General features: G+C 39.7%; 3 protein-coding genes across 4 annotated transcripts; 2 read left to right on the top strand and 1 right to left on the bottom strand.

The window, feature by feature from the left end:
• The first annotated feature begins 1,634 nt into the window (after nt 1–1,634).
• Nucleotides 1,635–7,752, top strand: LOC148853444 (membrane-anchored ubiquitin-fold protein 3-like). 2 transcript variants are annotated; one of them, XM_088983914.1, is made up of 4 exons: nt 1,635–2,067; nt 2,205–2,439; nt 4,313–4,483; nt 7,366–7,752. In XM_088983914.1, the coding sequence occupies exons 2-4, from the start codon at nt 2,310–2,312 to the stop codon at nt 7,419–7,421; spliced, it is 357 nt and encodes a 118-aa protein (XP_088840040.1). In that variant the 5' UTR covers nt 1,635–2,067; nt 2,205–2,309; the 3' UTR covers nt 7,422–7,752. The 2 variants fall into 2 exon arrangements, with proteins under 2 accessions (XP_088840040.1, XP_088840038.1); XM_088983912.1 differs by having other exon boundaries at nt 1,723–2,067; nt 2,157–2,439.
• A 5,148-nt stretch (nt 7,753–12,900) lies between these two features.
• Nucleotides 12,901–13,534, top strand: LOC148853445 (uncharacterized). The gene is made up of 2 exons (XM_088983310.1): nt 12,901–13,060; nt 13,194–13,534. The coding sequence occupies exons 1-2, from the start codon at nt 12,901–12,903 to the stop codon at nt 13,532–13,534; spliced, it is 501 nt and encodes a 166-aa protein (XP_088839436.1).
• Nucleotides 13,535–14,588: 1,054 nt separating this feature from the next.
• On the bottom strand, nt 14,589–25,004 carry LOC148853446 (glutamate-1-semialdehyde 2,1-aminomutase, chloroplastic-like). The gene is made up of 3 exons (XM_088983831.1): nt 24,614–25,004; nt 17,387–17,560; nt 14,589–15,912 (listed from the first exon to the last, which is right to left on the bottom strand). The coding sequence occupies exons 1-3, from the start codon at nt 24,788–24,790 to the stop codon at nt 14,845–14,847; spliced, it is 1,419 nt and encodes a 472-aa protein (XP_088839957.1). The 5' UTR covers nt 24,791–25,004; the 3' UTR covers nt 14,589–14,844.
• Between the last annotated feature and the right edge of the window lie 1,096 nt (nt 25,005–26,100).

The raw sequence follows: 26,100 nt of genomic DNA on the forward strand, positions 1-26,100 counted from the left end.
TCTCAAAGGGAGTCTTAGGCTCAATTTAAAAAGAATAAAAATACAAACTGAGGCTTAGAAGCTTGGGCAGCCAAAAAAACCATCAAACTCATGCTCCAACTTAGCTATACTTACATTTACATCATCGTTGAAGGACTCCCAGTTCATTGTAGTAACATGTCAAATCCCACATTAAGACATCCAAGTGCTGATTAAGGTAGGAAAAGCATTTAGGTTAAGTATGTCTTTAGGGAATTGAATCATTTTGCCGATTTTATTAAATATGTTGAGGACGGAGGACCGAAGAAATCTTATACATCAATAGAAAAAAAAATAATAATAGAATTAAGGATCTTTGGTGCCACAAATCAATTAATGGTGTCTCGGTTGGTGGATTCGCTGGGCTGTTTTGTAGCAGACTTGGTGGCACATTACTCTTGGCTTTATTAGTACTTTGCCTTCCTTTTTGTACAATAAAATGGCGTTTAAATAAAATATACACCGACTCAACTGATGCTACTTGATTTAAAAAAGAAAACTAATGTTAATTGGAGATAAAATCTATTAAAGGTGAGTTACATGAATTTTGCAGGTGTCCAATCCAATGATTTCCCTTCCCCATACGATGGCATGTATGTTGTACCTGGCAGAAAATTTTGAATTCCATATCATAATAGATTGAGGCTCTATTTGAAAAAACCTATTACTGGAGCGGTAAATTGGGTTGTATCGCCTGGAGGTTAGCATGGCCTGCGTTAAGACGCGTGGTCCGGTTCATATATATACAATAATAATTATATAATATATATATTTTTTATTTTAATTATAATATATTTATTTTAATTTCATTTTACTATTTTGTACATAAACAATTGTATATATCAAACTTCATATAAAATAAACATTTAAGATTTTTTTTTCGATTTTTATATATATTGCTAATTTATTTTAAAATTATTATTATTTTTTTAATTTTTATTTTAAAAAAATATAACCCAAGGCTTGACCCACAGCACGGCACAGGTGCATAGGCTCGTGCCTTGCGCCATGGCCCGAGAAAATTAAATCCTAAGTATTTGGTAAGAGTTGTTTTTAAAAATATTATACGGAGTCAAAACACTTTTGACCCCAATGCAAAAACTCAAAATTGGGATTTCATGAGCTTTAAAAGCACAGATCCTAAGTTTATCTAAACACAACCTGAATTAAGGTTCATCTAAATAAAACGTTATTAGGATAGTTCGTTATCTGATCAATCAAAATTCATTCATGAAAAATTTTGATAAATAACATCTGATTGACCACCACGTTTGTGATTATTGAATGATGAGAAGTTCTTCATATATCATATTTTTCCATATCATAATCATACCCTACTTGAATTACGATAAACGTAAAAATTGAGAAATTTTCTACTGGGTCTCGGCTGATCGCATCGCTGCATGTAGCCGGCTACCTTTACCAATTACAGGTGAACACGGCAGAATACCGTACACAAGGGATCTGGGTTCAAATATTGTCCGACTGAAAATTGGTTACAATTAATTCCATTTACTATTACACACAAACGACAGAAAAAGAATTTAACAGCCTAGTTGCCCCTCTAGATCTCAATTCCACGGCTATCCAAAACAGCCTAATATATCTACATCGCTGAATCTGAAATACTCAAATACGTATAATTTTCACCGACCACGAGTCACATCAATCCATTAAACAGTTGGTCAATGAAGGCGGGGCAGCAAGCCAGCATCAAGCCCCACTTACAGTAACAAACCCAAACTTCTTCCTAGTTCCTACTTCACCTCACGGCACAAGCCTTTTTTATGTGACAAGATTCGAACTCGAAACCCAACTTTCCGCACCTGGAAGCGCGAGACAGAGAGAGAGAGAGAGGGAGAGAGGAGAAAAAAAATAGAAGGGAAAGTAGAGAAAATGGCGTCATGATTGGGTCTAGGGCTTCACAGACTTTTCCTTTATCGATTTCCCGAACTCAATTTCTGGACTTCTCGTGGTGCATATTTCAAAACCCTAGAAAAGCTCGTGAATCGCTAGTCTGGAACAGCTACGCTCAATCTGTTGTTGATGGTATTTGATATTTCTTTACTTCTTTCCTCTTTCTTTTTCCTTGCAGTGATTTCAACTGAATTGTGCTGTTACCTATATGTTTCCGACAGTTGAAACCGCGACTTCTTAATTTGTTCCACCGGACTGTTTGAGTCCAGGGTTTTCAGGTTGAATGAACCTAAGTTATCGAAGAGGGATTATCCACACAAACAGCTCGTGAATTTTTGTCCCGATTGGTTGATCGGAGATTTCTGAGAATTCCAATGCCAGAAGAGGATCTGGTCGAGCTTAAATTTCGTCTGTACGATGGATCGGATATTGGTCCGATTAGATATTCCTCAACCTCTACGGTCGCGATGCTTAAGGAAAGAATCGTTGCCGAGTGGCCAAGAGGTTAGAGATTTTCTTTTGCTTTCCTGAAGTCGTCATCATGTTCTATGTTTTTGGTTTTTCCTTCTTTTCTCCCCCTTCTTCCATTAGATTTGAATCTGTGATGTTTATAGTCTTCATACAAGGAAGTCTTGGGTAATCTTGGAGAAGAAGCTTTTCTATATCTTCCCATTTTTTCTATTCTAGGGGGAACCTTTATTTATTTATTTTGTTTGTTTAACTTGGACCATTTATATTTACTGAATGACGCTACGACGCCGGGATTAAGTTTACATTTAGCTTCTGATTTTTTTTTTTTTTTGCTTAAAAATGGTAGATGTTATGACTTCTGAATCAGTACAAGACTTTATTTCAGGACCTACAATCAGGAAAAGGATAATTTATTGATTTTTATCTATCTTTCCTTATTTTTTGCTCCTTCCTTTTAGTTTGTATAAATTATAAAGTGATTTTTTGGTAGTTTAAACTTTTATTAACGATGTAATAGTGATCTATACAGAAAAAGGAATTGTAATATATGATACAAGTTTCAAGCCCTTGGACTGCTTACTGCAGATCCCCCATAAACTCTACGCTAGAAATGCTGTATCCAAGTACATCCCTTCTCTTATATCCCCATACTTTGCCGACAAGTCCCCGAGATTGTTAGCCTATCTTCTAAGCTAGTGATGCTATCATTGATCCAGCCTCTCTTAAGGTATAGCAGTATTTCCATGGACCTGCACTTCCATCTTACAACTACAACAACCTGTGTATCTCCTTCAATTTCAAAACAACCACAGCCAAGATTTATTGCTATTTTTTAGGCCTTGTAGTAAGGAGAAGAGCTCACCTCTAATCTTGCTCATCCTATTGGATGGAGAATGCATTCAAAATGGCACCTTCATGATCTCCAAGAACTACTATACCTGATTGTCTTGGGTTGCCCGTTGCCCAAAGAACAATCATCAAAGTTTTGTTTAATGATTTGGGTTTCATATGTTTACATGTTTATGTGTCTATTTGGGCGGAAAAAAAACAAGAGACTGTTGAAAGTAAATATAACACAGTAGAGAATTTGCTGAAGGCTTTTGGGGTAGGTTGTACTCTTGGGTAAGAACACACATAATATTCAAGAATAGGCCATATAGTTCTTTTTTTTTTTTTTTTTTTTACTTTGGATCTCTTTTCGTATCTATGCACACAGGATATGTGCCTGCCATTCTTTGAGTAATACAATACTTTACCTTCTTTCTCAAAAAAATTATGTATTACACACATATGTATAACATTTTAGAAGTAAATGTGTTCATATGTGCCTGCCATTTTTTCCTAGAATATGTATTTGTTTGCAGAATCACATGCATATTTTTTTCATGGGTAACAGATTCTGGCTTTTCAGAATCTTGACTTTTACCAAACAAGTTCTTGTTAGAAATAGGGGGAATTGCTTCTGATGTACTGCTTAACCAATTTACACACAAATCAATTCTTTATTTATGGTCTGATGTTATCTTGTTGCATGCCATATATTATTCATCCAATTTATTGTGGATAAATTACATGTTTCAAATTGTATGCTTGTTGGCTCTTAAAGTGCCATCAAGAATCAATAATCAATTTAACCTCTATTGTGTTTAGACAGAATATCCATCATGAATGAAGTCCCATATCTTTTTTTTTTTTTTGTATTTTGTAATTTCTTAATTCTGACTTTTCACAAATGGCGGATAGATTGGTCATGGAGTTGAAGCATTTGCTTCTTCATTTGGTTCACTTTTATCTATGGGTTACAATAAATTGTTTCTGTTTTGTGCAATGACTTTTTTTGTTTTTATCATGTTCCCTGTTGCCCTGTTTTCTGAATATTCCTTTAAAACACTTTTGTTCATTGCAGACAAAAAAGTTGTACCCAAAGCAGCAAGTGATGTAAAACTAATAAGTGCTGGAAAAATCTTGGAAAACAACAAGACTGTTGGGCAGTGTAGAGTACCTTTTGGTGAACTTCCTGGAGGGGTTATCACCATGCATGTTGTTGTGCAGCCATCTTTAGCGAAAACAAAAACAGGCAAGTTGCTTTACATTGCATCTTTAGTCCTGAAGTCATTAGCATGTGATAGTAGTAGTCTTATTCAATTGTGGTCCATGTTGTTCCAATGAAAATGGTGTAATAATTCAATTTATAATAAAAGATGAACTTATAGTTTCCTCCTCTAATACATTTGGGCTTCACTTTCGGCAGTCCATTTCTAAGTACAAGTTTCAATCTTTTATAGAAAAAAAATTAATTGTTTGCACCTTTACATCACCCTTTAGGCTATCCTAGAGAGGAGTTCCTGCTAAACACCAGTCCTTGGAGTTCTGTCTCTATGCGGTGCAGTATGCCTCTTGCTTTCTTTCAATCTGCAAGAGATCCTTTTAAACTGGTCATCAGTGTCCTTAACACTATAACATGGTTATCTTAAGTCAGATAATTCTTGTTGGGCATTGTTGAATTTATATTTGCCTTTTCTTACAACTTATATTGTAGACAGTTGTCCCCCAGTTAAACATTTGAGCCAACCTTCAATACTTTTTTCCCAGAAGACAGCCTTGTTAAGTCATGTGGTTTATATGATTCCTGATTTTAGACGTCATGATACAAATCATATCTGCAAGGAAAATATACAGAAGATGCAATGAATAGGGTTGGTGAAAAAACATCTGATAACCTATCAAAGTTAGCAAGGAGCTTATGCTTGTATATTGGATTTTCTTGGCTGAGAACTTCCTATGTTCTTAGTCCTTGTGCACATGCATGTACATTTTTTTATGAGTAATACAAAAATTGTTAATATGTAACATGTGTAGTTTTACAAAGAAAATCCCAAAGCCAAGATTTTTACAGTATATTGCCCTCTATGCCTACAACATTTACTAGTTACAGACAAAATCTCTATGTCTAAATTTCTTCAATTCATTTAGAAGAAGAACCTGATCCATCAGAAAGTTAAGTTTATGTCTTTGCAAGTATTGTTCACCAGCCTTTCCAATCTGTCAAAAATCCTTCTTGGCCGCATTAAACATGACAAATTGATTATAACTTCCATCTCTCTATTGTTAATATGGTTACTTATGAGAACCTTGTCAAGGGTACAGCAGCCACATAAAGGCATCCACCCTAGGAGGGATTTACTTCATCAAAATATATCTGGCACTCCAAATTCCAAAGGATCTGTTAACCCTGTAGCCAATGTGGCACTAGGAAGAACTGGTAGTAAATCTTCCTTTCAGCTCTTCTACCTATGCATTTTCATCTCTCTGATCAGGAAAGATCAGAGTATCCATAAGTTTCTGAAGCAGAAACAAAAATCCTGTGATCTCTCTATTTAATGGGGGGTCTACTGCCTTGTATGGGGAAAAATCAGTGTATTTCGTTTTGTTTTGGTTGCAAAGCCTGGACATAGGTAATAAAGAAAATGCATGCATATTTTCTTTTTATATTCCCCTCTTTCTTTCTTTCTTTGAGGGGGTTGATCTTGGTTATGAAAAAAAAAAGAGAATTATCTTCTGGCCATGTATATAGTTATTACTTTTTCATTTACAATTGAAGACTCTAACAAAACCCCTTTTGAATTTACAAGCCCCTTCAAAAACAATGCAGTATGAACTTTGGCCCTTGGGTAAGTACATCCTTTATTATTGAAAATGTTTGCTGGAACTTTATTTTATTCATTATTTTAATTATGCTAACATGAAATCTTGAATTCACTTATTGGAGAGAAAAATGGGAAGGTATTATATTTTTGTACTCTTTTTATGTCTTTCCTGAACTCCCGTCCAATCTTGAGTTCTTCATATGTTGTTTTATCTTTTTAGTTACTTCATTGATTTGGAAGAAAATTAGCCTTCTCCACTGAAGTGGCTGTTTATCTCTGTTTTGCAACATCCATACGTGATGTAGGCACTATTTTTCTGGTTCAGGTTCAATGATGGCTCATAAAGTTAGAGCCTCTGTTTTAGTATCCATTGATTTCAATGATCCACCTAAAATAGTTTTACAATGGGAGATAAGACTCTAGGATGGCTGGATCATTCTTGACTCTTAAAGCGACATTTGTTTTCATGTAAAAAGGGTGGAAAACAAAGTTTTGGCCATAAAAGAGGTAGAGATATAATTGAACTTTTACCAAATTGAATAGCTCTTCATCTATTTTCCATTAAAACCAACAGCCCCCAAGGCTTAATGGCAGCTCATATTTCAGTAATTTGGTACCTTTAGTGAGTATACTTCAACACAATGTTTCTAAAGATAAGTATGTCTTTAAGGTTTCTTGTTCTCCCTCTATGGGTGCGAGGGTTGGGATGGGGGAGGAGTAGGGCTATGCTTGGTTAAAATTTTATTGCAAAGAATGACTATTTGAGGAATGAGTTTTAAGCCAAAAATAATTCTTTGCTGAAGCTTATTTTTCAGCACCAAAGAATGAATTCTTAGAATGAGTTTTATGCCTACAAAAATATTTAGTTCAAGCTATTTTCTTATGTTAAACAAAAAATTATTCTTAAAATCACAAAATTCATTAGAATTAATTCTCTAAGGCATTGCCAAACACAGCCTAAGATTTCTATTTCTGGAGGTATCGTGCTTGCATAAGTTGAAATCATTATATGATTGACTTTGTGGATCTGTATGTGCAACTAATTAAAATGAAAAAAAAGGGTGCTGTGAACATCTTAACCATTCTTACAAGATTGGTGGTCTGAAAAGCTGCATAGAAACTCAAAAAATATTCGTGCACTTAGGGAATAACCACTTGCGTTTGGAAAATGACTTTTTGCATTGTAGATATTGTTGCGAGTTCTTGTTGTTCCATTCCAATGGTGTTTGTATGTAATGATGCATGGTGGTGGTGTAATATTCACAAATTTGTATACTGTTCTCAAGTTTGTTATGCTGGTTGTATGAAACAGAAAAAAAGGTTGATGATTCCCCCAGGAAAAGTGTTTGCTCCTGCTCCATATTGTAAGGGCAAAAGAAAATGTGATACGCACTGGCAAAAATTGAGAGGATCGGCATCAGTTACATGTTTCCCAGAACGAATGGAGTGCAAATTGCTGGAGACACATCCATCATACCAAGGATACCAACGCCTACCGTGCTGTGTCTTGTGCTAAAGGTGTTTGTATGTAATGTTGCATGGTGGTGGTGTAATACATGTAGTAGCAGTTAATAGTTGTTTGTTGTTATTGTTGTTGTTGTTGTTGTGTGTACCTTAAATTTACTCTCCCTCAAAGGTCGACGCATTTGATTATGTCTGTTGAGGAATTCATTTATGCAGACATCTTTCCATCTCTAAATCAGCATGTAAGAGGCTAGAGGTGTGATTGTGTAGCAAAAGTTTGTGGACTGGGCAATTCGTTCATAGAAGTTGGCAGTACAGACAGTTCTGTAATTAAGTTACGGCAGCTGATAAGCCCGATATGTATAACAGTCCAAGTATGAGTTTTATTATTATTATTATTATTATTATTATTATTATTATTATTATTATTATTATAGTGAAAATCAATTGTTTTGGCTTTTGGGTATTTACATTCAGTCTAGGATACGGACAAGCTGTTCATCGCACCTAGGCGTGGAGCAAATGGGTAGGTTTTACCTTGAACGGAATGGAACTGGCCTGATATGATCCTATTCAATTTGTTATAGGGTAGGTTTTGGTTTCACATTCTTGGAATCTACTGATTCTAGGGTTTAATGGTTTATTCTATCCAAACCAATCCAATGAATTAGCCTTGATGAAACCAATCTTGGTGGAACTGTTTTTGAAACCAAAATTGTCTTGAAATAAACTCTAAAAGACTTTTAAAGATGTGAAGATTTAAACTTAGCATTCATGGTTACAAAGGTTATGGTTTCACTAAGGTTTTTGAATCATTGTTGACCTGATGGTCAGACCCTTTGGCCTAGAAACTGTTCAAGTAACCAGTTTTGTTTTATCTTAAACCCGGTTTTTGGCTAAAAATCATTGAAAAGTCAACAATCCATTGATTTGGGCGGTCGAATCGTTGTCTCATCCAGCAGTTTTGATTGTTTTTTATTTTTAATTATTTTTTAATTTGTTTGTCAGAACGGGCTCTATTCAAACTTCAAACCGGATGATCATACTATCGACCCAGAAACCGGTGGTCAGAACGGTTCTGTTTCTGGGTCATTTTTAAAACGTTGAGTCTCACTTGACCATTGGATTAAGTGATTTGATGATTTGTTTTCATTTTAATATTTGAACGTGCATAAAAAACCTTAAACTATCCTTATTTATTAAAAGTACTTCAAGTTTTTTTTTACAATTGACATCATACTAAGGAAAAAATAAAATATTATATTTATTTTCTATTATCCATCAAAATTTCAAAATAAAATCGAATTGATGAAAAATTTCAAGGATGGAATAAACCTATTAAGGGCGGCCATCTTTCCCTTAACTGTCTGCATCCACAATATTGGAGAAATGTCCAGGCGAGCTGGGAGTGCTTCTGTGAAAGCTATCTAGAAATCAGTTTAGAAAGAAAGGACCGACATGCCACGCGCACACGACCTACACAACAACAAATCTAGATTGGCTGATGCAGTGTATCGCATTTTTGGTTTTGCATCTGCTGCGGATGAACACAAGAATCACAATTTCTTATTCTAGGTTTTCGGATCTCGGACGACTGATTGGTTGATGAAGTAATTTCTGGTTTTGAGTATTTTTGGTTCTATAACGATCATACTGTGAAAGAAGAGACTATGAAGCTGATTTTCTAGTGCATCTGACGACTTCTGTGATTTTTTCGTATTTCGCTATGCAGGCCTTTGCAAGGCTGTTGAATCCTTCCAATTTGAACCGCCAACTTTGTCGTTCAATTATCAAAAAATCGAAATCCCCGCTAAAAATTCTTTATTGCTTTCAAACCGTTCACAAAACCCTAAAATATTTTTGTCTTCAATCCATTCGTTTTGCCTATGGTATAAATCATTCTTCGTTTCTCAATCTTCGGTCCCCTTCTGTATTTCGAATTCTCTAGGGTTTCTTCTTTCATTGTCTACATCTCGGATCTTTAACTCTCGGGTTTTGGACAAGCGTTTCGATAGTATCGTCTCTGACTCGAAGGAGAAAATCTTCGAGTGGTGTCAAGCTCCAGTTAATGTTCTGCTTTGCACTAAGCCAACCTAACAAAACTACAGTGAAAACAGGGCAAAATCTCCGCCATTGGGTTAACTGCCTGGTTTAATTGGAATGGAGGGTAATATTGAGTTTTAAAAAATTTTTATACGTTATATGATATCACATGTAGATTGTGATAGAATATTAACGGATATTAACATTAGGGATAGAGTTAGCCAATTGTTAGAAAATTAAGAGATACTAAACCCTTACTAAATAGTAAGTGTTTGTTAATTAATTAGTTAAACGTTTAAGAAATTTGTCCTATAAAATAATGTTCAAGTTAATATTTACAGAATTTAAATTATAATGACAAATTTTGAATATTACATGAAAGTCAAATTTTATAATGACAAATCTGAGTTTTATAATGACAAATTATAATTTACAGAATTTAAATTATAATGACAAATCTGAGTTTTAAACTATATATTATGTTTATTGAAAGTCAAATTTTATAAGTTCCATGGGTAGACTTTGGAACCGACTCCAGAACTGATAAAGTCGAACCAACCCTGGAATCGACCTTCACAGAATAAATTCCAATTCCAAAAACCTAAAACCAATCCCTAATAGGTTCCAAGTTCTGCCATGATACCAAATCAGATCAACCCATACTCACCCCTAAGCACACTTGTATTCTCATACATGTGGGCCTTTACACGTGTACTGGAATATCTTTCGGTCTGAATGCATGTTTTTCGCATAAACGGACAATTTCCAAATGTGTACAAATAACCACATAAGTTGAAAAAACTCATGTGACACAATGGCAACAGGTTTTTATGGTGCTGGAAACGTATTGCAACCTATAAAGCTGTAGCCGATTTGGATGAACACCAGCCACTAGTTGAATGGTAACCACTATGTATTGGCTACCTATTTCCACAAGTAAAATAGCATTAATGCCTAATTATAAATATAATAGCATCACAAAATTGGCTATATTTTGTTGACATAAATTTGATGTATAAATCCAAATACAAGAAAAATAAAGACAAATTTAAATAATTTTTTATATATTTAAAATAAATAAGGTACAAATTCTTTGTATTTGAATTTTCTTACAAAAAGAGAGAACATCTGATTTTCTCTTAATGCTGCAATTCTTTCAACTTGAAAATTGAAGTGGAGCATTGGATGGCATGCTCTCATAGTTCAGAGTAAGGGTGTCAATGGACCGATTTTTGGATTGGACCCCATCTAGTCCAAAATCAATTTGGACAGATTGGACGGACCAACATGACATATCAGTCCAAAATATTTATTAGATTGGATTGGACCTGATCCATCCATAATAAATTTATATTGGATTGGGTTGGATTAAGCCAATATTTGGTCCATTGATATAAGATAAGAATATAGGTGTCAATGGACCAAGTTTGGGTTGAAACCAATCTAAATCAAAACGAATTTGACAAATTGAATGGTCCAGACATTGAATTAGATTAATCCAAAATGGTCCAAAATATTCATTGGATTGGATTGGACTTGGTTTATTTACAATGGACTCACATTGCATTGGATTGAATTGGACCAAATCCAGTCCAATTGACACCACTAGTTTAGAGAGTGATGGAGATTGTTTCCTTCAATTGGGCTTTTAAGAATGTTATGACTTTGCTCTTAGGAAGATGATATGTATGCTTCTTTCTTCCTCAAGAGCCTTCTTACTTCACTTAGTTTTTCTTTTTTCGGTCCAAAGTCCCCTCCCTCTTGACGAGAACCCTTATTTATAGATTTCTTGGTCTAATTTCTTATTCCCCTTATTGAGGATTTGATTAGTTCTTTTTACCCTTTTTAGAGAGTGAAATGTTGTAACTATTGTCATTCTTGGAGAGAATAATTTATTATCTATTATCGTTTCTTCAATCATTGACATCTATGGGAAGATGTTACTTGCTTGACTAGATATTTGATTGGCTCTAGTTATTTTTTAGAAAGTATGATTGGTAATTTACTATTTCTAGAAAGAATGTTTTTCAATCAATTATTCTATCTTCAATCATTGACTAGATATTTGTCTTTGGGACTTGAAATGGATTCTAGTTGGATTATTTCCATAAATCATGATTTTTAAAACCAAACCAGTTAGGGGTCTAGTTATCTGTTCGAACAATTCGACCATTTAACCCGAACAATCAGCCAATTCTAACAAAAAATAAAATAAAAAATTTGAAAAACAGTTAAAACTGTTCAAATGGTTGACTGGCCGGTTCAGCGGTTTACTGACCAAAATCAACGTTTTATGGAAAAACGAACCAGTCAAGTGACCAATTCCGTTTTTCCCGATGCAATCCAATTTGGACTTGTAATTCAAATTTGAATTTAGATTTGACTTCAAAGTGAATCCCATATGAACCCCTTCATCATGCTAATGGACTCACAAAAATAAAGCCCAAATACATTTGACCCATGTACATATTTAACAATATGGGGCCCAAATAGAAGTACCCAAACTAAGGCACACGGGCAAAATTGAATTTATGGGAATAGGGCCCTTTTGGGGGGCCATGAAAAATTTAATGTCTACAATATTAATTGTTAGAGTTGCATGTATGAAACTGATCTCTATTCCATATTCACACAGCAAACACCAATGCAAAATCCACTTAAACACCAGTTCTGGGTATTATACTAGAAAACAAGTGCTTGTGACATTCTAGATATTGCCACAGAATAAGATGAGTCGTAGAGGATGACACCAATCTCGATTCTCAAACAAACAATAAAACAAAATTTCCAATCTTCCATCCAAGTTACCTTCTGCTACCAATCCAACCATCTAGGGATTTACAGTGCCTCTAAATCGAGTATAGATCTATTCCTGACAGAGCACGCCTCACACCGATTTCACAGTATGTCTTGGCTGTACATCGGAAACATCTATTTATATTTATTATTCATGAAGAAATATTCACAATACAGAGTGAGATGTGGCAGTGAGGTCGGTGTGAAGCGCGCTACATGAGGAGCAATTCCTCTAAATCGATCCAATACCACCCCTGGAACGAGCTACAATTCCGACTTCCAAACCCACCCACCCACTATCTGCCAAAAATCCTTCACATGTCTTTTGTTTCTAGCGACGTGATAAAAAGCTTCTCAACTCGTTGATTGCACTTGTTTCAACATCAAGTAGTCACGGGGCTTATTAACTTAAATAAAATACCCTTTCCCAAGTCCCAACTTTATCATGATGTTTCAAAAAGCTCTTCAGGGTACAGCTACAACTGTAGAGTCTCTTCTGCTGCTCTGGTAGAAGCTTCTCCTCCCTTTCCCCTGTTTTCTTTCCATGGATCCGAGGATCGTCTTTCTTCTTCTTGTATCCGTTTTTGCTCCATCGCTCTCGCTGAATGCTCATCAAGCAAAACCCGCTGCCAGAATCACTGTAATGGGCGTGGTTTTCTGTGACATATGCTCAAACAACACTAGGCACAGCTACTTCTTACCAGGTAATACAAATTCGACCTAAGAAACGGTTTCAAGATAATTTAGATTCATCTCACTGGCCACTGGGTAGGTGGGTTTTGGTAGAGATACGAGTAAGAGGCTTATGGTGTTCACTTGTTTAAATTACCTCAACAGATGTGGACGTTCACATAGATTGTGAGTTCAATGCAAACTCACCCACTGCCTCGGAAAGGTTCTCCTTCTCAGTCAACAGAAAAACAGATAGATTTGGCGTTTATAGGTTGGAAATCCCATCAGTTGATGGATTTGAATGCGCAGATGGACCAGCGATAGAGTCATTTTGCAAAGCAAGCTTGATTGGGAGCTCATCTTCTTCATGCAATGTTCCTGGTTTGAAGACCACGTCTGATGAGATAGCAATCAAGTCAAAACAAGTCAATCTCTGCGTTTACAGCTTAAGTGCACTGAATTACAGACCACGCAAGAGGAATATTACCTTATGCAGAAATTACTAAGAGTTATCAAATTCTTTGAATTCCTCCAAGTTCTTTTTGCCCTACTTTCCACCATTTGGTTTTCCTTTACCTCCGTTGCCTCAGTTACCTCCTTTTCCCTCGTTTCCTTTCCCTCACTTGCCACCTTTTCCATCTTGGTCGTTCCCCCCAATACCATTTCTAAACCCACCACCCTCTCTGCCTTTCCCATTCCCACCTCTCTCCCCAACTCCACCTCTGCCTTTTCCATCTCCTCCACCACCTGCATTCAACCTTAAAGACCCAAGTACTTGGGTACCTTTAATCCCTGCCTCCCCTCCACCACCTGCATTCAACCTTAAAGACCCAAGTACTTGGGTACCTTTAATCCCTGCCTCCCCTCCACCACCTGCATTCAACCTTAAAGACCCAAGTACTTGGGTACCTTTAATCCCTGCCTCCCCTCCACCACCTTCGTTCAACCTGAAGGACCCTAGAACCTGGATTCCTCTAGTCCCCACCTCCCCTCCACCACCTGCATTCAACCTAAAGGACCCAAGAACTTGGATACCTCTAGTCCCTGCCTCCCCTCCTCCACCATCTGCATTTAATCTAGAAGACCCTAAAACCTGGTTACCTTCAGTTCCTGCATCACCCCCACCGTATATTTAATAAGAGACCCCAGAACTTGAACTTTGGATATACCTTTCACCCCTCCATTTCCTCCCACCTACCATAAAATCTAGCATCCAAAATAGCTTAGCTATTGCTTTTCATATGGTAAGTGACCCTGCGAGCTATACACTACATGTGGGCAAGGAGTTATCATGTAGGTGTTGAATACAGCTTAGAGAGAGAGAGAGAGAGAGTATATTGGTTTTGTTTCAATCGTCTTAGGAGTTAGGAGTAGGAATTGTTGACACAACTTATGAAATTCATGTACATTGTCTTGACTCTTGAGGAAGACACACAACTACAGTTTAGGAGACAATACAGGGGCATCTCCCGTGCTGATTTTTGAAACATATTTTTAACTCATCCTTAATGATTAGAATACCTGCTGGAAAAAGATAAACAAACAAGTACTTGCCTCAGATTTATATAAAAACAGTTGTGCATATAATCTTGCAGAATGCAACCGCCTCATACACTCGCTATCCGTAAAACAAACAATAGAATGATACAGAAAAGGTTACAAAATATGACGGATATGACCTCTAGAAAAGATAATTTACTTAGAAAATACTAATAGCGGGCGACAACCAAGCTACAGAAGAAATAACTCAATTTCTACCAAAAAAAACCAAAGAAACAGCTCTCAGTTAAAGAGGGCAAAGTGCGGAGTTAAATGTCTAAATCCGCTGGAAGACCTTCTCAGCTGCAGCTACCGTCCGTTGAATATCATCGGAGGTATGAGCCAAGCTTGTAAATCCAGCCTCAAACTGTGATGGAGCAAAGTACACGCCTTCCTCCAACATTCCCCTATAAAACCTAGCAAACTTTGCCGTGTCGCTCTTCTTTGCATCCCCAAAACTGTAGATCGGCCCTTCTGTGAAGAAGAAACCAAACATCCCACTAATATGTCCACCGCATAACTCATGCCCAGCTCTCTTACCAGCATCTAAAATTCCCTGAATGAGCTCTCCTGTGATCTTATCCAAGTATTCATAGCTTCCAGGTTCCTTCAACCGCTTAAGTGTGTGGATGCCAGCTGTCATTGCCAATGGATTCCCACTCAAGGTCCCTGCTTGGTACATGGGCCCTGATGGCGCCACCATTTCCATAATCTCCCTTCTCCCTCCATAAGCACCGACAGGCAGGCCGCCTCCAATAATCTTCCCAAGTGTTGTTAGATCAGGAGTTATGCCAAAATACTCCTGAGCTCCACCATAAGCCAAACGGAATCCAGTCATTACCTCATCGAATATTAGGAGAGCACCATTTTCTTTTGTTATCTGTCTAAGGGCATTTAAGAAATCAGGCTTGGGAGTAATGAAGCCAGAATTTCCAACTACTGGTTCAAGGATAACAGCAGCAATTTCTCCTTTGTGGGTCTCAAAAAGCTTTTCCACTGTTACGAGGTCATTATAAGGAGATGTAAGAGTATCAATGGTGGCAGCTTTTGGGACCCCAGGGGAGTCAGGGAGCCCAAGGGTTGCGACTCCACTGCCAGCTTTGACAAGGAATGGGTCAGCATGGCCATGGTAGCAACCCTCGAATTTTATCACCTTCGGCCTCCCAGTGAATGCACGGGCTAGGCGGAGCACACCCATGCAGGCTTCTGTGCCTGAGTTTACAAACCGCACCATCTCAATGCTAGGAACAGCTGATATCACCATTTCTGCCAGCACATTCTCTAGAATACATGGAGCACCGAAGCTTGTTCCTTTCTTCATTGTCTCAGCCAGGGCTGCAAGCACCTGGATGTAAACAAATAATCCAGTAAGATTCAAATATTTAACACTATAATTAAAATGATCATTATTACATATCGCATATGGTAATAATGAGTTCACATCTGCACCCCACATGCACATCAAAGCATGCATTGGGAACATCTCCCGTACTTGTTATTCAGAGATGTTCCCAATACACAGTTGGGATGTGCTGTGCTCCTGTGGGGCACACCTTGTGGGGCGCCAATGTCAACTTGGTAACAACTGCCCACCAAGAGGATATCATCAGATGATGTTGGTATACAAGGGCCCAGGGGTTCACCATTCAATTGATCTCAACTTGGTAATAACTGCCCACCGAGAGGATATCATTAGATGATGTTGGTATACAAGGGCCCAGGGGTTCACCATTCAATTGATTTCACCTGAGAGGTTTATAGGTCATGGGTGATTAACCCAACTATGTTTTCCATCTGATCCATTTTAGATTTGAACACTTGAAAGATTCCAGCAAGCATTCTGAATAAGCCCACACAATCAGATGTGGTCATGACAATTCATATGAACTTGATTTTAATTTTGATACCGTGGGAAAAGGCCAGACCTGTAGCTTTCAATGTGAAAGTCTGTTAAGATGGATTTGTAGACATTCTAACTCCATAGCAGACAATTTAGCAAGAGTGGGGAGACGCAAGTTATTTTGGGGAACTGTGCTTCTAGGCTAATGATTGTACTTTCAAGGCTGGTTCTGGTTCCTCTCCTCGGGTAACTGGACAATTGTACCTCATTCTCAGCTTTATCAAGTAAAAAAGTTCTTTTGATTTGGTTACTGATAAAAAATGATCGTGCAACACCTCAAAAGAGCATCCAAGGGAATAACAATAGCAACATATGAAATTTCGAATCAAACAACCACCACTAAATAATACGAGGTATATTCTTTTTGTAAAACCAGTTGGTCTTATTCATCAACTAACTTGTTTAAGAGGAAAATATATCAAAAAGAGCAAACCCCATGAATCTTTTATTACATTGATATATTGTAGAATTGAATAACATAATCTAATCAGAAATCAGTTGAAATGCCTTGGAAATATAAGAATCTAAAGCATTCTATGTGCAAGACCTATGGTTTTATGTCCCAGGCATGTCTAGGTAGTTAGCCTTTGAAAACTGCCCAACCACCTGAATAGGTGTGGCCAGGCAACCAAACAGTGGCTAGGAATACTTTAGGGAAGATGCAAGTACATAAATTCTAAATATTGAAGAGTTACAAATTGTATCTGTATCCAGCAAAGGGCTGGTGCCTACCAAATTTTCAAAAGGCTGGACTAAAGACTGCCTATCTTCAGGTAAGAAAATATAGTTAGTAAAATGCAAATAAGAGAATGCCTACAGATTAGTTTCCTGACATAACCTTCATAGAAAATATTCTTCCATGTGCATTCATGTTAGATCTGAGGTTAGAAAATGATGAGAAAGTAAGAAAGAATATCACCTTGTCATCTGCATGACCTATGATTGCTGGACCCCATGAACCAACATAGTCAATGTACTCGTTACCGTCAACGTCCCACATGTGAGAACCCTTCACAGAATCGATCACAATGGGTTGTCCACCAACTGATTTGAAAGCACGGACAGGAGAATTTACACCTCCAGGCATCAAATCCTACCAAAAAATCTTACAATCATGTTAGCAAATTAATATTCAAAAGTTAAGCACAAATAGAACATTTACTTTGCATTTCAACTTTCAAACACTGTTGTCTGACTCAGATTGGACGGTTGGACTATTTGAAGTGGGAATCAGCAGCTGAAACAGTTTTTTGGTTGCCTGGTTGTTGAGGGCCCGGGAATAGGATCTCGTCACGGGTCGGCCCACAGGGAAAACCTCCTGTTTTCCCTTGTTCCTTCCTGCTCGTGACGAACCTATCTTGGCACCTTCGGTGATTTGTTCAAGAGATCACCAACTCTCCTAACTCACTCTTGACTGAATAATTTGATATCTCATTCAATAATGGGGTCTCCTTAAATAGGAGATTACAAGAGTCCTAATCAAAGAGAGTATCCTTGCTGAATAGGGAGACTTCCAGTTTTATCTTGCTAAGGATAAGATAAGCTAATCCTAATCTGATAAGCTACTAACAAGATAAGATAAGCTAAGCTAATCCTAATCTGATAAGCTATTAACAAGATAAGATAAGAGATAAGAACAATAAGATAAGAACAAGCAAAATGAGCTAATCTAATCTAGATAAGGCTGTTGTTGCCGAACTGGGTAGGATGAGCATCACTGAATCCTTGCTGCTGTTGGCGGTGGGCCCGGGGCCTATTGCTGCCGGTGGCGATGGTACGTCTTCCCGAGGAAGGCGTCCATAACATTACTCCCCTCCTGGACTATGAGCTTGTCCTCAAGCTCGAAAGCTGGATATGTGGCTTGGAACTCTGCCAATGGGATCCATGTGGCTTCTGTTGGTGGTAGATCACACCATTCCACCAAGACTTCAAGGATTCCACGATTAAAACAAGAGCGGGTGACAGTTTTAGGCTGGGGGACCAGTTTGCCATCTTTCAAGGGTGGCAGGGAGGGAACTTGGTTCGGGGGAACACCCGTAAATGGTTTCAGCAAGGAGATGTGGAAGACATCATGAATTCGGCTAGTCACTGGCAATTCTAGCTGGTAGGCCACACTGCCAATCCGTCGCAGAACCTTGTAGGGCCCATAGTACTTAGGGGCCAGCTTCGGGGCAGCCTTGTGGCGCAAGGAGCGCTGCCGGTAGGGCTGGAGCTTCAACCAAACAAATTGTCCTGGATCGAACGACAGTTCCCGGTGGTGCTTATCATAGTGGAGCTTCATGCGGAGCTGGGCCTGCTGTAAGCGAATGCGGACGTCGGCGAGGAGGGCGTCGCGGTCCTGTAAGGAGTGATCGATTGCGTCCAAGCGAGTAGATCCAGGCTCGTAGGACAGCAAGCGGGGAGGATCCCTGCCGTAAACGACGCGAAAGGGAGTCATGTCGAGGGAGGAATGGTAGGCTGTGTTGTAGCAGTACTCGGCCCAAGAAAGCCATTCCAACCACCGTCGAGGTTGATCGCCTACGAAACAGCGGAGATACATCTCGATAGTGCGGTTAACCACTTCTGTATGACCGTCGGTTTGTGGCCGGTAAGCTGATGAGTAGGCCAGGGTGGTGCCGTGTAGTCGAAATAACTCTTTCCAGAAGGCACTAGTGAAGACCGGGTCTCTATCGTTGATTATGGATTCCGACAACCCATGTAAGCGAAAGATATGTGTAAAGAAGGCGAGGGAAACCGAAGTGGCACTGTACGGGTGTGATAGAGGAATGAAGTGCGCGTATTTAGAGAAGCGGTCGACTACCACAAAGAGAACTGATTTGCCCCCTACCTTGGGAAGTCCCTCAATGAAGTCCATGGAGATGTCGGCCCAGATCTGCGATGGGATGGAAAGGGGCTGAAGGAGGCCTGCCGGGTGTAGGTTTTCCCATTTGTGCTGTTGGCATGTGGAGCAATTCTGGACAAAATCTCGAATAGAAGTCTTCATACCTCGCCAATGGAAATTAGTCCGGACGCGGTATAGTGTTTTTTGAATGCCCTCGTGGGTGGAGTTATGGATGTTGGTGATGATGGTGGGAATCAACGAGCAGTCTGCTGGAAGATGGACTCGTCCCTTATACAGTACCAACCCGTCGTGAAGTGACCAATCGGGGTCGGCCGTGCCGGTCGGGATCTTCTGCAGTAAGAGCGACCATTCTGGGGACTGTGGTGCTGCCTTCTTAATGTCATCAAACAGAGAGATCTGAGGTTGGGAAATGCTACATAGAACCATCACGTCTTCTTCTTGCCTAGACAAGGCATCAGCTGCGCGATTAGAGGATCCCGCTTTATATTCCACCCGGAAGTCAAACCCAAGCAGTTTGCTAACCCAATGTTGCTGAGGGGAAGTGGTGAGACGCTGCTGTAACAGGTATTTGAGGCTGTAATGATCAGTTTTGACGATGAACGACCACCCCCACAAATACGGCCTCCAATGCTGGATGGCTCGGGCAAGGCCGATTAGTTCGCGCTCATAGGCTGGAAGCTTCAGATGCCGGTCAGCCAATCTGCGGCTGAAGAAGGCGATCGGGTGCCCTTGTTGCTGTAGTATGGCCCCGATACCCACTCCGGAAGCATCGCATTCGACTGTAAATTTGAGGGCGAAATTAGGTAATTGCAGGACAGGGGTTGAAGACAGTGCATTTCACAGTGACAGAAAAGCTTCATCAGCTGCGTCGTCCCACCGGAAGGAGTTTCTCTTCGACAGGTTGGTTAACGAGGCTGCCAACACTCCATAGTTTTGTACAAATTTGCGGTAGTAACCCGTTAAACCGAGGAACCCGCGTAAGGCCTTGGCGGATTGAGGTTTGGGCCATTCTGTTATAGCATGAATCTTGGAACTATCAACTGTTACACCCTGCCCATGGATGATGTGGCCGAGGTAAAGAACCTGTCGCTCCCCGAATGAGCACTTGGACCGTTTCAGGAATAAGTTGTGTTGGCATAGGAGTATGAAAACGGTCCTCAGATGGTGGACATGCTCTACCCATGATTTGCTGTAAACGAGGATATAATCAAAGAAAACTAAAACAAATTTGCGCAGATGGAGCTGGAATACCTCGTTCATTAGTGACTGAAATGAAGATGGTGCATTGGAGAGTCCGAATGGCATGACTAAAAATTCGAAGTGGCCATGGTGGGTGCGAAAAGCAGTTTTCTTCACGTCACCGGGAGCCATGCGAACTTGGAAATATCCGGACCTGAGGTCCAACTTAGAGAAATACTGGGCACCATGCAACTCGTCCAGCAATTCGTCAACAACGGGAATAGGGAACTTATCTTTGATCGTCCGGTCATTGAGTTCTCTATAGTCAACACAGAACCTCCACGTTCCATCCTGCTTCGCCACCAACAGAACCGACGAAGAGAAGGGGGAGTGATTTTTGCGTATGATCCCTTGGTTCAGCATCGCTGTACATTGTTTTTCTATCTCATCCCTCTGTAAGTGAGGGTAGCGATAAGGCCTGACAACGACTGGTGCTGAACCCGCCACCAAAGGAATACGATGGTCGCAAGCTCGGGAAGGGGGAAGGCCCTTCGGTTCCTGGAACAGATCTGAAAACTCAGCGAGAAGTTTTTCCATGGCTGTTGGTTCTGTCTGGAGTGCATGAACCTGCGGTGTCTTTTCTTTAACCCTGCAACCGTGCCATGAAACTTGCTTGCCATTCAGATGGAAGGTCATGGTGAGTGCGCTGAAGTCCCACAAAATCGGGCCTAGGGTAATTAACCATTTGACCCCAAGAACAATATCGAACCCATCCAATGAGAGTACAAATAAATCAACAAGAATTAGTTCAGAATTGACCTGTACTGGGACGTCCTTACAAATCCCTGGACTGTGAACTTTTTCACCATTTGCGACCGCTACCTGTAGTCGCGGCCGGAGTTCCATTGGTAATTTTAACTGCAGGGCTGCATGTTCACTTATGAAGTTGTGTGTGCTCCCTGAATTGACGAGAATGCGCACCGGCTGACCTACGATCTGTGCCTGTAACTGCATGGTCTGAGAGGTTTTAATACCGGTGATCGCATGGAGAGAGATCTCTGGTTTGAATATGACAGGTTCCCCTTCCTCCTCCTCTTGCTCATCTATGAGAAGGCAAAAAAGCCTCTTGCATCTATGTCCTGCCGAGTAGAGGTCATCACAGTTGAAACATTGACCTCTCGCTCGGCGCTCTGCCATTTCTGCCTTGGTCAAGCGCTTGATGGGAGGAGTGACCATGTTACTGCCTGTACTTGCCACTGCTCTAGAGGTGGTGGTCGTGGGAGGCTTCATTTCCCGGCTGGTAGCAGAAGAGGGGGTCATTGCTGCTGGTCTTGGGGGTACCCACGAGTTCGGTGGACGACCCACATTAAAGATTTCGCGGCTGAGCTGCAGCTTGCACTCAAATGCGTGGGCTAAGTTCATGGCTGTGACCAAATTTGGGGGATTCTGCATCTCGACATCCACTCGCAGGGGTTCTGCTAACCCTGCTGTGAACATATCGACTTGCTGGTCTGGTCGCACAGAGGATGCCCTCGCGAGGAGGGTTTGGAACTGTCGCTGGTATTCAGCAACTGTTCCGATCTATTTAAGGTTAATTAGCTCGCCTAGTGGGTTGCTGGTCAATGGGGGTCCAAACCGAAGACGGCAATAGGATTTAAACTGGGGCCAACTGAGCCCGGGTTCTTCTTGCTCTAACCGATAAAACCAAAGTTGTGCTTCTTTTGTTAAATGAAAGGCGGCTAGGCTTACCTTGTCCTGGTCATTTGTCCGTTGATTCCGGAAGAACTGCTCGCAGCGATACAGCCAGCCTAGGGGGTCTCCGTTGCCATTGTACAATGGGAACTCCAGCCTGCTGTACTTGGGGATGATGGTTGCTCCATGGCCGACGGACTGCTGTTCGCCGGAAGACTCTGGCAGATCTGGTTGGCGGTCGTTAGCTGTTGTCCCTCCGTCAGAGTTCCTTTCCCTGTTGGAAAGAAACATCTCCATTAGTCGTCGCAGTTCTCGCACTTCACCTTTGATCTCACGAACTTCGGAGCTGGTCTCCACGAGTTGGTGCTCGAGGTCATGGACCCTGGAAGCTAGCTGTTCTAGATCTCCCATGACGCCTTGCTCTGATACCAAGTTGTTGAGGGCCCGGGAATAGGATCTCGTCACGGGTCGGCCCACAGGGAAAACCTCCTGTTTTCCCTTGTTCCTTCCTGCTCGTGATGAACCTATCTTGGCACCTTCGGTGATTTGTCCCAGAGATCACCAACTCTCCTAACTCACTCTTGACTGAATAATTTGATATCTCATTCAATAATGGGGTCTCCTTAAATAGGAGATTACAAGAGTCCTAATCAAAGGGAGTCTCCTTGCTGAATAGGGAGACTTCCAGTTTTATCTTGCTAAGGATAAGATAAGCTAATCCTAATCTGATAAGCTACTAGCAAGATAAAATAAGCTAAGCTAATCCTAATCTGATAAGCTATTAACAATATAAGATAAGAGATAAGAACAATAAGATAAGAACAAGCAAAATGAGCTAATCTAATCTAGATAAGGCTGCTGTTGCCGAACTGGGTAGGATGAGCATCACTGAATCCTTGCTGCTGCTGGCGGTGGGCCTGGGGCCTGTTGCTGCCGGCGGCGATGGTACGTCTTCCCGAGGAAGGCGTCCATAACACTGGTTCTTAGAAATGTTGATAGACATACTCCAATTACATGTGTTGAAGTGTTGAAACCTCTAACGTTTACTGGCTATGCTTATTCTGATATAAATAGCTTTAAAAGATAATCTGAAACCAGTTTACATTTTTTCTAACATTTTTTTACTTTTTTTACATTTTTATTTGAGCAAGCAAAATGTTTGACAACACTGTTGGAAGTGATGAAACAGTTCTATGTCCAGTCCAAGTATAACAACATTACTTTCAAGAAACAAAAAGGAAGAAATGTTATCCTCTTAAGAAATACATGTCCATACACATGATGCTGGAATTGAAATACAATTTCCATAACACTTGAACATCTAAGCAGCTATCATACTTTTACTGTGGGCCTGCTTAACTTCAAAAAATAGAATGGAAGGGTTTGCATATTCAGCCTTTTTCCAAAAACAACCTGTTTTAAAGATTACCATTCAATACCAAAGAAAAGCCAGAGGTATCTAAGTTCATGTTGAACAATGTTGTCCTTATAAAAATGGTGAGGTTGTAACATGGACAAATGAGCTTAAGGAAATGGCTAAAGGATTAAAAAGAAAATAAGAAGGGGGAAAAGCACAAGGATGACCCCAACCATATGACTATTACCTCATCAAATGAGTGATATAGTTGCAATTGAGAGTGCCAAGCAGTTTCTAAGAAAAGATAATGTGATGCTGATCAGCTGACGTAAACATGGTAAAATGAGCTTCCACAAAAGGCTCAGGACTAGGAAAAAATATGAATACAGGAAAAGGGTAAGAATTTCGATTTGATGATCCCAATTCCCAACCATATAACTATTGGCTTGCCAACTGAATGCTCTACTTGAGTCTGTCATGACCATATTGTCTCCAGGAACGCTTCAGTTGGATCTCCTACCATTTTACATCTATATTGTTCTGAATAATCAGAAAAAATTGCCAGATATCGAGCTCTGCATAAAGGATACCCGGAATACTTTTGGCATTTAGAATGGTCAGTCACAAATCTAATTCAATCAATAATTCCATTTTTCAGAATCCAAAATTTTCACATAACACATCAAGACCCAATTTTCATTTCATGAAGAAAGATACTTCAGGAACATATCAAAACTTTCCACTAAGGCATCTTAGTTTCGAATGGCATCACCGCCAAAATAAACTTTATTACTTGAAATTCCTATCTAATTGTCTAAAATAAAAAGATAGAGGAAGACCTAAATTATCAAAAACTGAAAATAGAAAGCAATCCGAATATAAAATTTTCTATAAAATTATCTTCCAACTTCGAAAAATCTATTAAGTCCAACTACCAAATATTTCACTGTCGAAGCATCGATCACAAAAAGAGAAAATAAGACCTAAATTTTCCCATAGTTTATTGAAAAAAGAAATCGACGCAGAGCTGAAAACATAGACCAGCACACGCACAATGGGCAGGTCGTTTTTCGTACCTTGGCGGCAGTAAAGATTTCTTCAGATTTCTGAAGCGTGAAAGTCTTCTTCTCAACCGAAAGTGCCACTTTAATTTGAGAAGAGGCGCGACGAGGCGAAGATCGAGGTGGGTTCAAAGAGGGTCTCTGAGAGACCTTTGACCGCCATGAGAGACCAATCCCCGGTATCGCGGCCATCTTCTTCTCCCTTTTTCTATTTTTCTTCTGTTCTTCTATCGCTCGCTCAGTCGCTTGCTCTTTTCTCTTTTCCTCCCTCTCGAGTGACGAGCGAGAACTGAGAAGAGATGAAGATAAGAGTTTTTTATTGCAGCAGCCAGCAGAGGGAGTGAAATCCAGAGCTATCTTTTCCACTTAAATTAAATTGTTTTGCATGGACTTTTCTCCACATCAGAGCCCCGTACCTGAGCCTTAGCAAAAGACGGATAAATACTTAGACCCACCTTGAGTTTTTTATGAATGCAGAAATACACCCTCATTTTTTTAGCAACCTAGAAACAACCCTAGTAAGAAATATATTTAGGGACCGTTCTCGCTAGGTAAGTTGTGAGGCCGTGTGTTTGGTGAAAAACACGCAAAGCCAAAAATATACCAGCCAATAATTTGGTGGGTGTTTAGGATTGGAGTGTTTTAGGGTGTTCTGTTTCATAAGTTATAGATCGTTAGAGATTAGATTTAATGGGGTTTGATTGATAATTATATTAAATATATATATATATATTGAGAAATAGTTTTTTTTTCTCATTAAAATTAGTTTTTAATTTGTTCGAAAAGGGAAAATTCTCGATAGCACCATATACTTTATATATATCACGTGACCTCACGTGCGATTTAAAACTTTTAAAATTGTCAAAATTACTCTTGGACACTGTACATCATCTTCTTTCTTTCTCAACAAAATAAAAGAAAGCTAAACAACTGCTTCAAGTACAACAAGGCGAAGATGACGACGACAATGATGATGAGGAAAGCCTCACCGTGTGCGTTGGCCAGAGCAAGTCGAAGGAGATCGACATTGCATTTGAAGCCGGGAAATCTTCTCCACCGTGGCATACCAGTGACGTCGAGATTGGCGAACATATTTTTGACTTCATGTTCGTTGCGCAGGACGATTCGACGTCATCGTTGCTCTGGTCTATGATGCTCTTGGACTCACATCCGGATGTACTCGCGAAGGCCTGAGTAGAGGCACAAAACGACGCCCTGAACCACCTGGTGCTATGTTCCCGTCCATTAGCAAGATACCTGCCCCAAATTGAAAAGGTTTGGAGGGGAAGAACTAGTCCTTCTAATTGCATAAGAGCCATTATAGGACTTCAAAAGGTTTGGCAAGATACCTGCCCCAAATTGAAAAGTTTTGCAATTGATTTCCCTGAACCCTTTAGATGGAGAAGAAACGAATCTATTAGTGAGACCAGGCTTGCTTATGTTGTAATATTGATTCCGATGTTGAGCCACAACAAGTGTCTCCATATCGAAGTGTAACAAAT

This window comes from Nelumbo lutea, chromosome 4, assembly GCF_056320005.1.
Source record: "Nelumbo lutea isolate HS-2025 chromosome 4, American lotus-T2T, whole genome shotgun sequence".
In the NCBI taxonomy this organism is placed as follows: domain Eukaryota; kingdom Viridiplantae; phylum Streptophyta; class Magnoliopsida; order Proteales; family Nelumbonaceae; genus Nelumbo; species Nelumbo lutea.

What these genes read in the sequence shown, in the direction of transcription:
- LOC148853444 (XM_088983914.1), top strand. Translation starts at nt 2,310, where the DNA reads ATGCCAGAAGAGGATCTGGTCGAGCTTAAATTTCGTCTGTACGATGGA. An exon ending in CGTTGCCGAGTGGCCAAGAG is followed by an intron (nt 2,440 to 4,312) that starts GTTAGAGATTTT and finishes TGTTCATTGCAG; the next exon opens with ACAAAAAAGTTGTACCCAAA. An exon ending in TTTAGCGAAAACAAAAACAG is followed by an intron (nt 4,484 to 7,365) that starts GCAAGTTGCTTT and finishes TGTATGAAACAG; the next exon opens with AAAAAAAGGTTGATGATTCC.
- LOC148853445 (XM_088983310.1), top strand. Translation starts at nt 12,901, where the DNA reads ATGGATCCGAGGATCGTCTTTCTTCTTCTTGTATCCGTTTTTGCTCCA. An exon ending in GCACAGCTACTTCTTACCAG is followed by an intron (nt 13,061 to 13,193) that starts GTAATACAAATT and finishes TTACCTCAACAG; the next exon opens with ATGTGGACGTTCACATAGAT.
- LOC148853446 (XM_088983831.1), bottom strand. Translation starts at nt 24,790, where the DNA reads ATGGCCGCGATACCGGGGATTGGTCTCTCATGGCGGTCAAAGGTCTCT. An exon ending in AAATCTTTACTGCCGCCAAG is followed by an intron (nt 17,561 to 24,613) that starts GTACGAAAAACG and finishes ATTTTTTGGTAG; the next exon opens with GATTTGATGCCTGGAGGTGT. An exon ending in TAGGTCATGCAGATGACAAG is followed by an intron (nt 15,913 to 17,386) that starts GTGATATTCTTT and finishes GTTTACATCCAG; the next exon opens with GTGCTTGCAGCCCTGGCTGA.